This window comes from Erythrolamprus reginae, chromosome 5 (assembly GCF_031021105.1).
Source record: "Erythrolamprus reginae isolate rEryReg1 chromosome 5, rEryReg1.hap1, whole genome shotgun sequence".
NCBI classification, from domain to species: domain Eukaryota; kingdom Metazoa; phylum Chordata; class Lepidosauria; order Squamata; family Dipsadidae; genus Erythrolamprus; species Erythrolamprus reginae.
Window position 1 is genome coordinate 33,880,580 of NC_091954.1, and position 14,955 is coordinate 33,895,534.

General features: G+C 42.8%; 2 protein-coding genes across 2 annotated transcripts in view; one reads left to right on the forward strand and one right to left on the reverse strand.

The window, feature by feature from the left end:
- Window positions 1-387: 387 nt before the first annotated feature.
- On the reverse strand, window positions 388-1,752 carry CH25H (cholesterol 25-hydroxylase). Its single transcript, XM_070753970.1, has one exon. It carries the CDS (start codon window positions 1,713-1,715, stop codon window positions 858-860), a length of 858 nt encoding a protein of 285 aa, XP_070610071.1. The 5' UTR covers window positions 1,716-1,752; the 3' UTR covers window positions 388-857.
- Window positions 1,753-14,714: 12,962 nt separating this feature from the next.
- The window catches only part of LOC139167639 (putative lysosomal acid lipase/cholesteryl ester hydrolase), a 39,859-nt gene continuing 39,618 nt past the window's right edge, over window positions 14,715-14,955 (forward strand). Inside the window, exon 1 of the mRNA XM_070752320.1 lies at window positions 14,715-14,792. The gene's annotated coding sequence lies outside the window, so the exon portion shown is untranslated. The remainder of the gene's footprint in view (window positions 14,793-14,955) is intronic.

Consider the following 14,955-nt stretch of genomic DNA (forward strand, 5'->3'; position numbering starts at 1 on the left):
CAGAAAACACTATCCATATTTTGCCATATAAATATATTGTATTTGATACTTCTGTGTAACACTTTTGAATGCATTACGTCTAAAATAAAAGAGAAGGGAACTATTACAAAATAAGGTGATAAGAATTCTAAAGAGATAGACTGTCAGAAGCAGCAGGAGGGATACTATAATTCTTGTTCCTGCTTTCCTGAGAAAAATAAATGCAAAATAGAAATCCCAAAATGCAAAAACTCAAGTCTTTTCCTTCTCCAATATCATAGTTATCTGCAAAATATCCCCCCTCCCCATAACTCACGCACATACTCACATTCTTAGCCAATTAACAGACTGATCACCTACTTTAGCCCATTCTAGTGTTTTCTCAAAGTGCATGGGACAACAGAAGTAGAATAATATCAAATTCAGGTTTATTTCACCCATATAAAAACAATAGATAAATAATTTAAATTTCACAGGACAAAGATCAGTGCTAATTTCAGATTAGCAAATGAATAAAAATATTTATAAAAATAAGACTTTTCTTCTCAATGTGAAGATGAGAGAAATTCCATAGGAATTATATGCGTAATATAAATATGTATCTTCAGCCAGCAAACATATATATTATATATAAATAGCAATTTTTCTTAGCAGCTTTATAAAAGCACAGATGTCCCCCCCCCTCAAAAAAACCTCAACTGTTTTTCTCTCTTTCACACCATTTGTGTCATTACAATCAAATCCCACAGTATAAATATTAACGTCTTATAAATATATTCGCATAAATAAGTTCAGTGCAAATTTCCTCTGTTCGTTTTCACACCAGAGTTTCCAAATATTGAGTCCAGGAAGGATAAAGTGAAAGATGAGGATACAAATTAATCTTGGTTGACCTTTACTTTGCTTGGCTTCACAGTGTGACTAAGAGTCCCAAATAACCGGTCCCAGTGCGTAAAGTAAGGTGCATAGTTGAACTTGAACTTCAGGTGGTGGAGATCGTGGTGAGGGGCTCCTCCGTACAGGCCAAAAGGCACCAGTCTGTGGGTTGACCAGGGCAGGTCATAGCCAGAATGATCTTCCACTGACAACCAGATGTTGGCCGTGAAGAAAGTCATTTCCGTCAATGGATGACACCTCAACAGCATTGGACCAACGACAGCGAAGAAACCCAGCCAGAGAAGCTCCCAAACGCTGGCATACTGTGTGGTCAGTGCAAAAGTCGAGACGTGTTTGTGGTGGACCTTGTGGAAATTTTTATAGAGCCACGGTACCTTGTGGTGGAGCAAATGCCACAGAAAGGACAAGAAGTCGAAGATCAGCAGGCAAGCAGCGACCTGCAGGAGAAGCGCCGGTACCTCGGGAGCGATGCTCGGGTAGCTCACCGGCCTCCAGTACCAATGCGCAACGGTGGCTGGGAAGATGCAGACGATATGGTGATAGATGCTCTGGCCCAGGCAGAGAGCCACCATCCGCGGCGTAGGCGAGGTCTGCGGTTGGATCTTACACTTCCTCAAGACCGGGATCCAAGGGCTTAGTAAATCCAGAGCGATGAAAGGCAAGCAGAAAGCGGTATAGATGGCAAAGTTGAAGAGCACCGGGAAGAACGGAGATTTGAGCAAGTCCTCCCGCATCCGGACAAAGTCCCAGAGAGGCTGCAGAGCCGGCACGTTTTGCAAAGCATTGGGCTGGTTGCAAAAAACAAACAGCGCGCTTCCGTTGTGTATGCCGATTTCCATTGCAGCCGGAGCTGTCGCTGTGCTTGCTTGTTCACCTACTGTAGCTGTTCTTATGCCTGAAGTGCTTTTTATTCTGTTCCCGCGGGTGACGTAACGAAAAGAAAACTTCCCGCAACTTCCCTCTCTAATCAGTTCAGTTCCTTTTTCCTTTTGAAGAAAATGTACCGGGAGGGGCCGGGGTGAGGAATTTCCCTTCTCCTTTTCCAAAAAGTTTATCCTTGGATGAGCTGGCCTTCTCCTGAATCCCCCCCCTCTCTCTCTCTGTGTGTGTGTGTGTGTGTGTGTGTGTGTGTCCCTCTTTCTTTTCTTTTCTTTTCTTTTTTTTACAACAGATTAGATTTTGGAGCTAAAAAGCAGGCAGGGAGACAATGGCATAGGAATGGCACTAAAAAGAATTCTATTAATGGCATTTTGTCAAGAAGGGAAATGGGGATTGAAGACCACAATCTAGCTTTACAATAATTAGGTTTATCGTCTTTTTTCTTTTATAAAGAACAGCATCTGAATGCCTCTGCTTTGATTTCTTTTTCTTTTATAAGTTTACTTGTTTATTTTTCCTCACATTATAATTATACACTGCTCAAAAAAGTAAAGGGAATACTTAAACAACACAATATAACTCCAAGTAAATCAAACGTCTGTGAAATCAAACTGTCCACTTAGGAAGCAACACTGATTGACAATCAATTTCACAGGCTGTTGTGCACATTCAACTTTGTACAGAACAAAGTATTCAATGAGAATATTTCATTCATTCAGATCTAGGATGTGTTATTTGAGTGTTCCCTTTATTTTTTGGAGAAGTATACAGTATTTTAACTAATAGGTATATGTTATTTGTCTAATGCTACCTTCTTTGTCTAGTTTCATCATCTGGGTTACACCAGTTGCTATTCTCATCTCCTTTCATCCCATTCATATTAAACTGAATAGTTGAATTGAACTGCTTTGGTTTCTGAGGAGTATTAATTGATTTTAAAAGGCTGAGAAATAAAGGCATTTAAAGCAGAAAGTGGTGGTATTCTAGAAGTAGAGCCAAAACAAATGTAAAGGCATTTTCCAACTGCCTAATCATTAAGCGGCTAGGTTTGACGAGCATTATTGATAGAGATCACATTTTAATTCTCACATTGTAACGTATCATTTCAGAAGTTTTGAAAATGTGACTCAGGGGTGGGAAAGGTTCACTAGAAAATTCTTATAGATTAGATAAGCAGCCACCTTCAAAATGCTTGCCTATGTTTTTGTTATTCTATAAAACGAATTAGAGTATTGCAGGCTAACACAGCGAAATGGATTGGGGAGGGGTTATCATTCTGATCCTGAATTTCAGGTGGCTTTCAAGGTTCATCAATTCATCTTGGTTACCACACTATGAGTTATCAATGATTTGGCAAGGTATGTGCTCACATTGGAGCCTCTATCTTGTCATCAGAGCACTCTGAGGCAGGCTGAAGTCAGACTAAGGTTAACAAATATTTTCCACCCTCTATCAGAAGAAGATCTTCTAGGTGCACATGTTAGAACAGAGGTCTTTAAACTTGACTACTATAAGACTTGTGGACTTCAATTCCCAGAATTCACAGCTGGCTGTGGATCCCTGTGTTAGAATGTAGAATACAAGACTCTGCCATTCCTTGAGAGCGAATGGCTATTTTAGTTGGGGTTGCAATGGGGCTGGACACCTCACTGATAGGTTTTCATGTGATTTGTTATTGTTTGGTCCTGAGGATATTGATCTCATGGAAGAAAAAGTTGATCAAGGTGAGAAACCTGTGGAACTTGCACATGTCCCGAGTCCTCGGAGAGGGGTGGCATATAAATACAATCAATAAATCAATAAATAAAATAAATAAAATAAATAAAATAAATAAAATAAATAAAATAAATAAAATAAATAAAATAAATAAAATAAATAAAATAAATAAAATAAATAAAATAAATAAAATAAATAAAATAAATAAAATAAATAAAATAAATAAAATAAATAAAATAAATAAAATAAATAAAATAAATAAAATAAATAAAATAAATAAAATAAATAAACATAGAAACGATTGACGGCAGAAAAAGACCTCATGGTCCATCTAGTCTGCCCTTATACTATTTTCTGTATTTTATCTTAGGCTGGATATATGTTTATCCCAGGCATGTTTAAATTCAGTTGCTGTGGATTTACCAACCACGTCTACTGAAAGTTTGTTCCAAGCATCTACTACTCTAATAAAACTATTTAAATAAAATAAATAAAATAATCATTATTTGATTGCAGTATTTTCCATGTTCTGAAAACCACATCTTTTCTTTTTTCAGTTTCTTACCTATGAATATTCAAAGGGCAACATTCCTATGGCAAATCCATGAAGTTTCCATCTGGCAGTAAAAGAAACAGTGGCTGTTCTAATAGCCGAGCTTGGTTTGAGGTTGGTGGTGGTAGTGATTCATGCACTCTGAATTGAGACCAATTACTATCATGAAAGTGTGGCATAAAAATCAATCAAACAAATATTATTATTATTATTATTATTATTATTATTATTATTATTATTATTATTTAGATTTGTATGCCGCCCCTCTCCGTAGACTCAGGACGGCTCACAGCAATAATAAAAAACAATGTACAACAAATCTAATACTTAAAAATATCTAAAAACCCCTTATTTAAAAAGCAAGACATACACACAAACATACCATGCATAAACTATATAGGCCTGGGGGAGATGTCTCAATTCCCCCATGCCTGACGGCAGGGGTGGGTTTTAAAGACTTTACGAAAGGCAAGGAGGGTAGGGGCAATTCTAATCTCCGGGGGGAGCTGGTTCCAGAGGGTCGGGGCCATCACAGAGAAGGCTCTTCCCCTGGGTCCCGCCAGATGACACTGTTTAGTCGATGTGACCCGGAGAAGACCAACTGTGGGACCTAACTGGTCCCTGGGATTCGTGCGGCAGAAGGTGGTCCCAGAGATATTCTGGTCCGATGCCATGAAGGGCTTTAGAGGTCATAACCAACACTTTGAATTAAATAAATGAATTGAAATTAAATACTGTAATTCGAATTGAAATAAATGAATGAATGAATGAATGAATGAATAAATAAATAAATAAATAAATAAATAAACAAACTCACATTGCTTTGCTTGAGTACAGCAACAAACCTTGTGTCTGAAGTGCAGAGAAAAGCAGATTGCAATGAAGTTCTTCTCAACAGTTGAGTCCTTGGGACTCATCATAATGAGACATAGAGACACCTTATTCTGGAAAACAGAATAAGAAAGAACATCAACGTTGGTCATCTGTAAATAGAAGATGCCACTGCTAATACTTCAGGCAGTCTCCGTGCCATGGTGGGTTCATCCTCAGGATCCTTCTGAGAATGAAGAGATCCTGAGGGTTCACCTTGTTCTCTCCCTGATAGATGTGCTGCGGATCAGCCCTACATAATTTCAGCAAAATGCTGTTTTTATTTTCAGGGGGCAAATAATCTCCCTAATATTGTTTCAATACTGAACCAGTTAATATCTATTTGTCTAACACAGGGGTGTCAAACTTAAGGCCCATGGGCCGGATTTAGTCCGTGGGGTAAGTAGATCAGGGCCACGGGGCTGCCCTGGGAACAGCAAAGGACTGCCACATGGTCCTCCTGAGCTCCATTTTTGTTGGCAAAATGGTTGCAGCAGGCCATCACAGCCAGAAATGGAGCTCAGGAGCATGTTTTCGCTGGCAGAACACTCGGGCCCCCAAAGGGCCCCCCAACATGAGTGATGTCGAGCAAGCTATGCCCCTCCCCCCGATCAAACACGACCCTGAATGCGGTCCTCAAATGAAATCGAGTTTGACATCCCAGGTCTCACAGAATAACAAAACTGTTATTCTGTCTCTTTATGCATCAATCTCTGTGTGGGGTTATTGATTCATTTTTGGCTGATTATTATCTATTCTGGAACGTTAAACACTTAGCACTTTTATTATGACTCAATAATCTGTGGACACATTTCCCGTTTATAAAATATTAGATACAAGGTTATATAAATACCAAATGTGGGCGAGAAGGTGGGTTTAGAAACTGCAAGATCGGAGGAAAAAGATACACAAAGTGGACAAGCAGTAATAATTATTAGCTAATTAACCCAAGCCTTTAAAATTGTTCTGAGGTAATGTTAGAAATGCATTATCAGTCAGGAACTGATTAACATGTCCAACGTGACTTGAGGAGGCACGCAATTGAATATCCTGATGAGACACAGTTACATTAGTTTTGAAATCTATCTTTTAAATCTTTCATATTAGGTTTGTCACCCAACCTCACAACATGATGTTGCAAAAGCACAAAAACATTCATAAGCTCTGCTTCCTTGAGCTGCCAACAACTCTCTTGTGGACCTCTTGAGGAGGAGTTGTGCAATTCTGAAGCAACTAACATTTTACCCATTCTTGATCTTCATGTTATTATGTCAGCTTCATGTGACAGAGGAAGAAGGTAAATCGGTCACCCTCAAGAAGCATCAAAATTGCTTTTCTGTTTGGCCTGGAGAAGACAAGATAGCAAAGGAGAAAACAGTAGAGTGTCTTGGCTTGGGATAGGAAGAAGAACTCTTGTAGATATCAGTATTAATTATGTGTGCTATATTTTATCTTTATGGCAAGTTATTTTCCACTGCCCTTTATTATAGGTAGGTAGGTAGTAGGTAGATAAGAAGGAAGGGATGGAGGGAGGGAGGGAATATAAGAAAGCTAAAATGGTGTAGTCTGTAGGGATTAAAGCACCAGGCTAGGCACTGGGTGACCATGAATTCTAGTCCTGCCTTAGGCATGTAGCCAACTGGGTGACCTTGGGCCAGTCACTCTCTCCCAGCAGGAAGAAGTAGGCAATGACAAACACTTCCTGAAATGAAATCTTGCCAAGACATTTCAGGGTCTTGTCCAAGCGATTGCTAGCAGTCAACACCAACTTGAAGGATCATTATCACCAAGTACATAAAGAACCACCCCAACAAATGCACTTAATACTTTCTCTATCCAGAAACATTAATGTTCTTTGGAAAATGAAAGGCACAACAGCAATATCAAATAAATATCACTCTGCCCACTGAATTTAAAGATGTGATTTATAATTTCAGCCTCTCCATAATTTTTTTACACTTACCAAAGACTCAAGGGCATAAATTCTGACAAAATCAATCTAATGCCATACTCCACAGCTAAGGATACATTTATAAAGGTAGGTAAATTAGTGGCATAGTTGCAGGAAATCACACTACATCATTCATGTACTGAAGAAACAAAAATTAGCTATTTGCTCCATCTACTGGCTACAGATACAGATGCAAGACTCAGATTTTAATTCTTGCTGTTGGAATTCAACATTCCGTAAGAAGAAAATAAATTACGGTATTTAATATTCTGTTCTTTTTAACTTTTTAACACTGCTACAGATTTTGTGCTTCTCCCATTTAATAATGGTATTTTCAAGTTTCAAGTTTTATTGGATTTATATGCCGCCCCTCTCCGAAAACTTGGGGCGGCTAACAGCAATCATAGACAGTATACAATAATAATCCAGTACTAAAAGCAAATTAAAACCCGTAATATACAAAACCAAACACACATACAAACATACCGTGCATACCATTGTAACGGCCTAGGGGGAGAAGAAATCTTAAGCCCCCCATGCCTGGCGGCAGAGGTGGGTTTTAAGTAGCTTACAAAAGGGAAGAAGGGTGGGGGCAATTCTAATCTCTGGGGGGAGTTGGTTCCAGAGGGCCGGGGCCGCCACAGAGAAGGCTCTTCCCCTGGGTCCTGCCAAGCGACATTGTTTAGTTGACGGGACCCGGAGAAGACCCACTCTGTGGGACCTAACTGGTCGCTGGGATTCGTGCGGCAGAAGGCGGTCCCTGAGGTAATCTGGTCCGATGCCATGAAGTGCTTTATAGGTCATAACCAACACTTTGAATTGTGACTGGAAACTGATCGGGAACCAATGCAGACTGCGGAGTGTTGGTGTGACATGGGCATATTTAGAGAAGCCCATGATTGCTCTCGCAGCTGCATTCTGCACGATCTGAAGTTTCCGAACACTTTTCAAGGGTAGCCCCATGTAGAGAGCGTTACAGTAGTCAAGCCTCGAGGTGATGAGGGCATGAGTGACTGTGAGCAGTGACTCCCAGTCCAAATAGGGTCGCAACTGATGCACCAGGCGAACCTGGGCGAATGCCCCCCTCGCCACAGCTGAAAGATGTTTCTCTAATGTGAGCTGTGGATCGAGGAGGATGCCCAAGTTGCAAACCCTCTCTGAGGGGGTCAATGATTCTCCCCTCCCCTGGCTCTGGACTCCCTCTGGGGACCACAGCGGTGCCATCCATGGCTCTGCCCAGGTGCCAAGGAGGAGGATGAGCTCAGCCAGGAAAGTCCATGGAGAGCCAGGTGGCTCCTGGCGGAGCGGGGCCTGGGCAGGAACTGAGGCAGTGGCAAAAGAGCTCCAAGCCATCCAACACGCCTCCATTCTGCCCCGCACTTGGAAGGAACAAGTTCCGCGAGAGTCCTGGGGGCTGCACCAGAGAGGGCTGAAGCCAGAAAACAGAGGGGCTCCAAGAACGAGGAGAAGGGCCGGCCAGCGGTGCCTCCAAGGGGAGGGCAAACCAAAGGGAGCAGACTGAGAAGCAGTAGTGTGGGACAGCAGAGCAGAGCTCAGGCTGGCTGCCACTTTTGCTGGAGCTTCACTTGGCATTTTCTTGCTTCCAGCACAGAAGCAACGAAATGCTGAGTGAAGAAACAGTGGCAGCCAGCCCGAGCTCTGCTATGCTGTGCCATGCTGCTTCTTCTCAGACCGCGGCGATGGGACGACTCACTTGCCCACCCCACCGTCGTGTCCTGAGCTACTGGGCTCCATTACGGATCCCTTTGGTTTGCTCTCCCCTTGGAGGCGCTGCTGGCTGGCCCTTCTACTTGTTCTTGGATTGCAGCTGCGCAACTGGAGCTGGTGGGGGAGGTGCCACTTTTCAGTTATTGACATTTCCTTGCTTCCGCGCATGTGCAGAAGCAAGGAAATGCCAAAAATTGGAGAAATTGTGTGCGTGCTTCAGCTTCTGCGCATGCCTCCTCCCCACTGGAGCGTTCCAGTAGGGCCGCAAATGGCTGCCCTTTACTGCCTGTAATTTGCAATCTAGTTAAGGCAGTCATAGATGATGTCATACCATTCGGCTAAGCCATGGAGAAATATTGGTAGCTGAGAAAGCAAGTTGTTGCCACAGTTATACTCATTTTTGCTTAACTCTGCCAGGCAGCGCGATCTGGTTTTTTTAAACATGTTTTTTTCCCCTGACTTTTAAACATTTTAATACAGTTTGTTTTTTTCATGAATTCCTTGATAATTCCCTGATAGTTTCCGAAGCACCAGTTTCCCTGATAATTCCTTGATTTCCCTGTTTTCCAGGTTTGCCGGACACCCTGCAAATACTCCAAAGGCTGTGAGGGGTTTCTTTCTTTTCTGCTCCACTTATAAATGTTACAGAAGTATCTGGTTTATCAATTGTGCAAATAGAACTCTAGGAAAAAAATTACTCATTCACACCATTTACTATAACTGTTTACCAGAGATAGTACATCACCATGACTTGCTGGTTGCTCATGTCCCTGTTGTGTTCATTAAATTTACATTCAAACTTCCAGTAGAATTTCATGTTTTCAACATCAAGAAAATGGTTGCATCAATGGCATTTCCAATTTCAATTTAGAAAAAAAAAGTCCTGTCTTAGGACTAATCTTTGGTTAGTCTGGCCTAAAGGTATAGGGTGCACCAAGGTCAGCAGGTCTATACAGTGGTACCTCAAGATACGAACCCCTCGTCTTACAAACAACTCGTGATACGAACCCGGGGTTCAGAAAAGTTTTGCCTCTTCTTACGAACTTTTTTCGAGTTATGAACCGGCGTTCGGGAGGCTGCTGGGAAGCCCCCCGGCTGTTTTAAAAGGTGACAGCCCCCCAGCCCGGCTGTGACCTTTTAAAACAGCCGCGCGGCTTCCCAGCTGTCTCCGAACGCCGAACGCAGAAGTTCGGCAAAAGTTCGGCGTTCGGAGGCTGCTGGGAAGCCCCGCCGCCCAGCTGTCACCTTTTAAAACAGCCTGGAGGCTTCTCGGCGGCCTCCCGAACGCCGAACCCAGAAGTTCGGGTTTGGCGTTCGGCGTTCGGGAGGTCGCTGAGAAGCCCCCAGGCTGTTTCAAAAGGTGACAGCCGGGCGGCAGCAGGTTTTTTGCGGGGGGTTTTTTTGGTTGCACGGATTAATTGACTTTACATTGTTTCCTATGGGAAACAATGTTTCGTCTTACGAACCTTTCATCTTACGAACCTCCCCCTGAAACCAATTAGGTTCGTAAGACGAGGTATGACTGTAATTTGGAAGATGACTGGAGAGCTCCACACAGCTCTGGAATAGAAGGAAGACTGGCAATCAATATTGATACATTAAAAAATCCTTGTAGATTACATTTCTATATATGGTTAAATAAATTCTTATAGACTGACTATATCAGGGATCTCCAACCTTGGCAACTTTAAGACTTGTGGACTTGCTGGCTGAGAAACTCTGGGAGTTGAAGTCCATAAGTCTTAAAGTTTCCAAGGTTGAAGACTGCAGGACTATATGACCATATGAAGGAATGTGTACAGAGAACACCAATTTGAAAAAGTCCAAGTCTCAACATGGAAATGGCCCATCATGTAATTTCACAGCTAGAACCTCCATATTGGTTATTTGATCTTACCTGTGTATGAATGAGAGGGAAGGCTGCCTGCAAAATTGCTAGCACCTGCAGTGCCATTGCCCTGTACCTTTAAGGCAGGAGTGTCAAACTGGATTTCTTGGAGGGTCAGATCAGCATTGTACATGTCTTCTCCAGGCCAGTTGTGGAGGGTGTGTGTGGAGACGGGACAGACAGCCTCCTGCAGCACCCTGCAGGCCAAAATGGGATATGGAGGGCATGGACAAACCCCATGTTGCTCATTTTTGGCTTGGATGGCCTCCTGCAGCACCCTGCCAGCCAGCTGAATGGGTGCTGCAAGAGGATGCCCAGCCTGAAAATGTGCCACATGGGGGCTACTCGCAGCCCATTCTCACTAACAGAGGCACTATGGGCCAGTCCTTTACTACTTCTAGGCCAGGCCCATGGGCCGAATCTAAGCATGCCACTAGTCAAATCCAGCCGACAGGTCTTGAATGTGACAAGCCTGTTTTAAGGCCATGGCCTTGTCGGCATAGCAACCATTTGCTATAAAAGCTGAACAGAAAGACAGCTAGGAGTGTTAGTGTGTGTTTGTGGAAATAAAGCAACTAAAACAGATACTGTCCTCTAATAGGACTCACAAGGGGTAGTCGGAGGAGGAGCAGCAGTGGAAAAGAGCGGAGTAGTGAGCAATGAGTACTAGCCTGTTAATTCTTGTGTGTGTGTTGCCTAGGAACCAGCGGTAAGTTGTTCCCACTTTGGCCTGGTTCTGTGAACTGGTAGTACCAGCAGCCCACTTGCCTGGGATGCTTCTGCGCAAACTGTTAGCAAAGGATTTTAGAACCCAGTACTGCTATGAACCCATATTGTATTTGCTCTCATGTTTTAGAGCCCAATGACTTGGATACACTTTTAAAAAAATCTGTGACACTATATAACGACTTGTCTTGAAGGCATAACAAGAAGTGGGCTTCTGCAATTAATATACAGTGGTACCTCGGTACTCAACCACAATTCGTTCCAGAAGTGTGGTTGAGAACCGATTTGGTCGAGTACCGAATTTATTTATCCCATAGGAAATAATGGAAATGGATTTAATTGGTTCCCAGCCCCTGTTAACTCGCTGGGAACCAATTAAATCTATTTTCTTTATTTCCAATGGGATAAATACATTTGGTACTCCAAGCTGCAGGAAGGGTGGGGGCTGCTGCAATCCCACTCCTTTCTGCTCCTTTCCTTTCCTCAATGCTTCCTCTTATTACCTGTAAGCAGCTGCAAAAACTTTCTCCCTCCCGTCGGCTGCAACGGCTTCCCTTCGAGGAACAACAGCGCCGGGAACGTCACGTAATGAAGGGAAGCTGCTGGAGTGGCGGCAACTGCTGAGATGGCTCCGGCGGCTTCCCTTCATCACGTGAGGTTTCCGGCGCTGTTGTTCCTCGAAGGGAAGCCGTTGCAGCCGCTGGGAGGGAGAAAGTTTTGCAGCTGCTTACAGGTAATAAGAGGAAGCATTGAGGAAAGGAAAGGAGCAGAAAGGAGTGGGATTGCAGCAGCCCCCACCCTTCCTGCAGCTTGGAGCTCTTATAGAGCTCCTCAGCCCCCCGAAGCTGCCGGATAATGAACAAAATTTTCTCTGGCTGTTCGGTATCTGAATTTTTGTTCAGATACCGAAGCAAATTTTTGCCGAAAATTTTGTTCGTTATCCGAAATGTACGAGAACCAAAGCGTTCGAGTACCAAGGTACCACTGTATCTCCAGAAAATTGGTTATTATAGTTTCTATTGTGCAGTTCTACTGATCTCAGTGGCTAGAAGTACATAGGTTGGAGGTTAAATACAGATTAACAGAGTTGGAAGGTCATTTCATGATGACCAAAGGCCGTCTAGCCCAACCCTACACCCAAGCAGGAGACCCTACACCAGTGTTTCTCAAATAGTGGGGTGGAGGGCCCGGGGGGGGCGCAAAGCGATGCCAGAGGAGCACATGAACCCAGGGAATGTGCTCTTTTTCTTCCACAGGGAGTAGGGGTTTTTTGCACTGAACAATAGCACACATCACAAACCCTTAAGAGACACAATGGAAAAATATTTAACAGGGATGAAAAGAAAGGAGTAGAGAGATGGAGATAATAAGACAAATAAGTCTCCTGAAAGCTAAGGTGAGGAAATACGATGAAGCGTATGTAGCGCTTGCTTTCACTGTGACTGGTGGGAGATGAGAAAAGACCAGTATGTTTTCCATGTCAAGTGGAACAATTTTAAAGATCATCAAGTCTCAGAATTCCTGAGCTAGCATTGCCAGTTTATAAAGCGTTACAAGATATGCACGTTCTCCAAATATCTCCAACCTACTACTGAAACTGCAGCGTTTACAGCTTATGGAAGTTGGCCCAAAATGTCATTTATGTGGACTCAGCATTTTGCAACCCTTTTCTTGAAGTCTAAAACTCCCAATTTTTTGTCTTTTGAACTAAAATTTTGCATAACATAGTTTTATATCATAAAGAAACTATGTGCCAAATTTCATCAAAATCTGAGATGGTAAGGTGGGGACCATTGGTCCACTTGACACGGAATAACTTGTGTCTTAAAATTTTATTTTAATTTTTATTCATTCATTCATTCATTCATTCATTCATTCATTCATTCATTCATTCATTCATTCATTCATTTAGTCCAATACACAATACATATTGAAGAGAATAGACATGAAGTATTATATATAAAGAGCAGATATAAAAATAGAGAAGATATATGAGGGAAGAAAAGATATATGAGATATGAGATAAAGAGAGACAATTGGACAGGGGACGAAAGGCAGGCTAGTGCACTTATTTACGCCCCTTACTGACCTCTTAGGAACCTGGAGAGGTCAATCGTGGATAGTCTAAGGGAGAAATGTTGGGGGTTAGGGGTTGACACTACTGAGTCCGGTAATGAGTTCCACGCTTCGACAACTCGATTGCTAAAGTCATATTTTTTACAGTCAAGCTTGGAGCGATTAATATTAAGTTTGAATTTGTTGCGCGCTCTTGTGTTGTTGCGATTGAAGCTGAAGTAGTCATTGACAGGCAGGACATTGCAGCATATGATTTTGTGGGCAATACTTAGATCGTGTTTTAGACGTCGTAGTTCTAAGCTTTCTAGACCTAGGATTGATAGTCTGCTTTCATAGGGCATTTTGTTTCAAGTGGAGGAGTGAAGGGCTCTTCTGGTGAAGTATCTTTGGACATTTTCTAGGGTGTTGATGTCCAAGATGTGGTATGGGTTCCAGACAGATGAACTATATTCAAGGATGGGTCTGGCAAAAGTTTTGTAGGCTCTGGTGAGTAGTGTGAGATTACCGGAGCAGAAGCTGCGTAGGATCAGGTTAACAACTCTAGAAGCCTTTGGCAGTGAACAGCATGAAGACAAAAAAATTGAGGTACAGTGTTCCCTCGATTTTCGCGGGGGATGCATTCCAAGACCACCCGCGAAAGTTGAATTTCCGCCAAGTAGAGATGCGGAAGTAAATACATTATTTTTGGCTATGAACAGTATCACAAGCCTTCCCTTAACACTTTAAACCCCTGAATTGCAATTTCCCATTCTCTTAGCAACCATTTAGATTATTACTCACCATGTTTATTTAGTAAAGTTTATTTAAAAAAATATTTATTAAAAGTGGACGAAAGTTTGGTGATGACATATGACATCATCGGGCAGGAAAAACCGTGGTATAGGGGGGGAAATGCAAAATGTTTTTTAATTAATATTTTTGAAAAACCGTGGTATAGACTTTTCGCGAAGTTCGAACCGGGGAACACTGTATCACTTAAACACATTATAGCCCAATCACGTTGATAAGCCGGTTGAGTTTTTTCAGCAAAAACATGCTGAATATTGGAAATAATCCTCCCGGCAGAGTTGGGGGGGGGAGCACAAAATGTTTACTTCTTCCTAGGAGGCAGCCTAACAGAAAATAATTGGGAAACACTGCCCTACACCATTTCTGACAAATGGCAGCCCAACCTGTTCTTGAAAGCCTCCAGTGATGAAACTCCCACAACTTCTGAAGGCAAGTCCCAGAATTCCTGAGCTAGCATGATTGGCTCAGGAATCCTGGGAGTTGAAGTCCACAAGTCATAGAAGAGCCAACTTTGGAGGCGAACGCGCGAAGAGACGCCAGACGAGCTCCACTCCTGTTCCTGGCGGGGGGCGGAGGAGGAGATACTTTATCCCCGGGATCGCTGATTGGGCAATACACATAGCCTGAGAGGCGTGGTTTGACTGCGTTGCGATGCCGGGGAGGAGTGCTTAAAAAAATAAAAAAAAACATTTGCGCCCGTGGTTTCCACTTCTCTGCCTTCACTTTCTCCTCGCTTCCCGGTGAGTTTTTTGCTGCTTTTTCCCCTCCTGGGTCGGGAAGCTTGGATGGATATTGCCGGGACCCTCCTTTAAGGAAGGACTCGGAGTAGTCTGAGGGGTGAGGCTTATGAGCTGGGGATTCTGGGTGTTGTAGTGGAACATACTGGGGAAGCGGGCCGTCGGG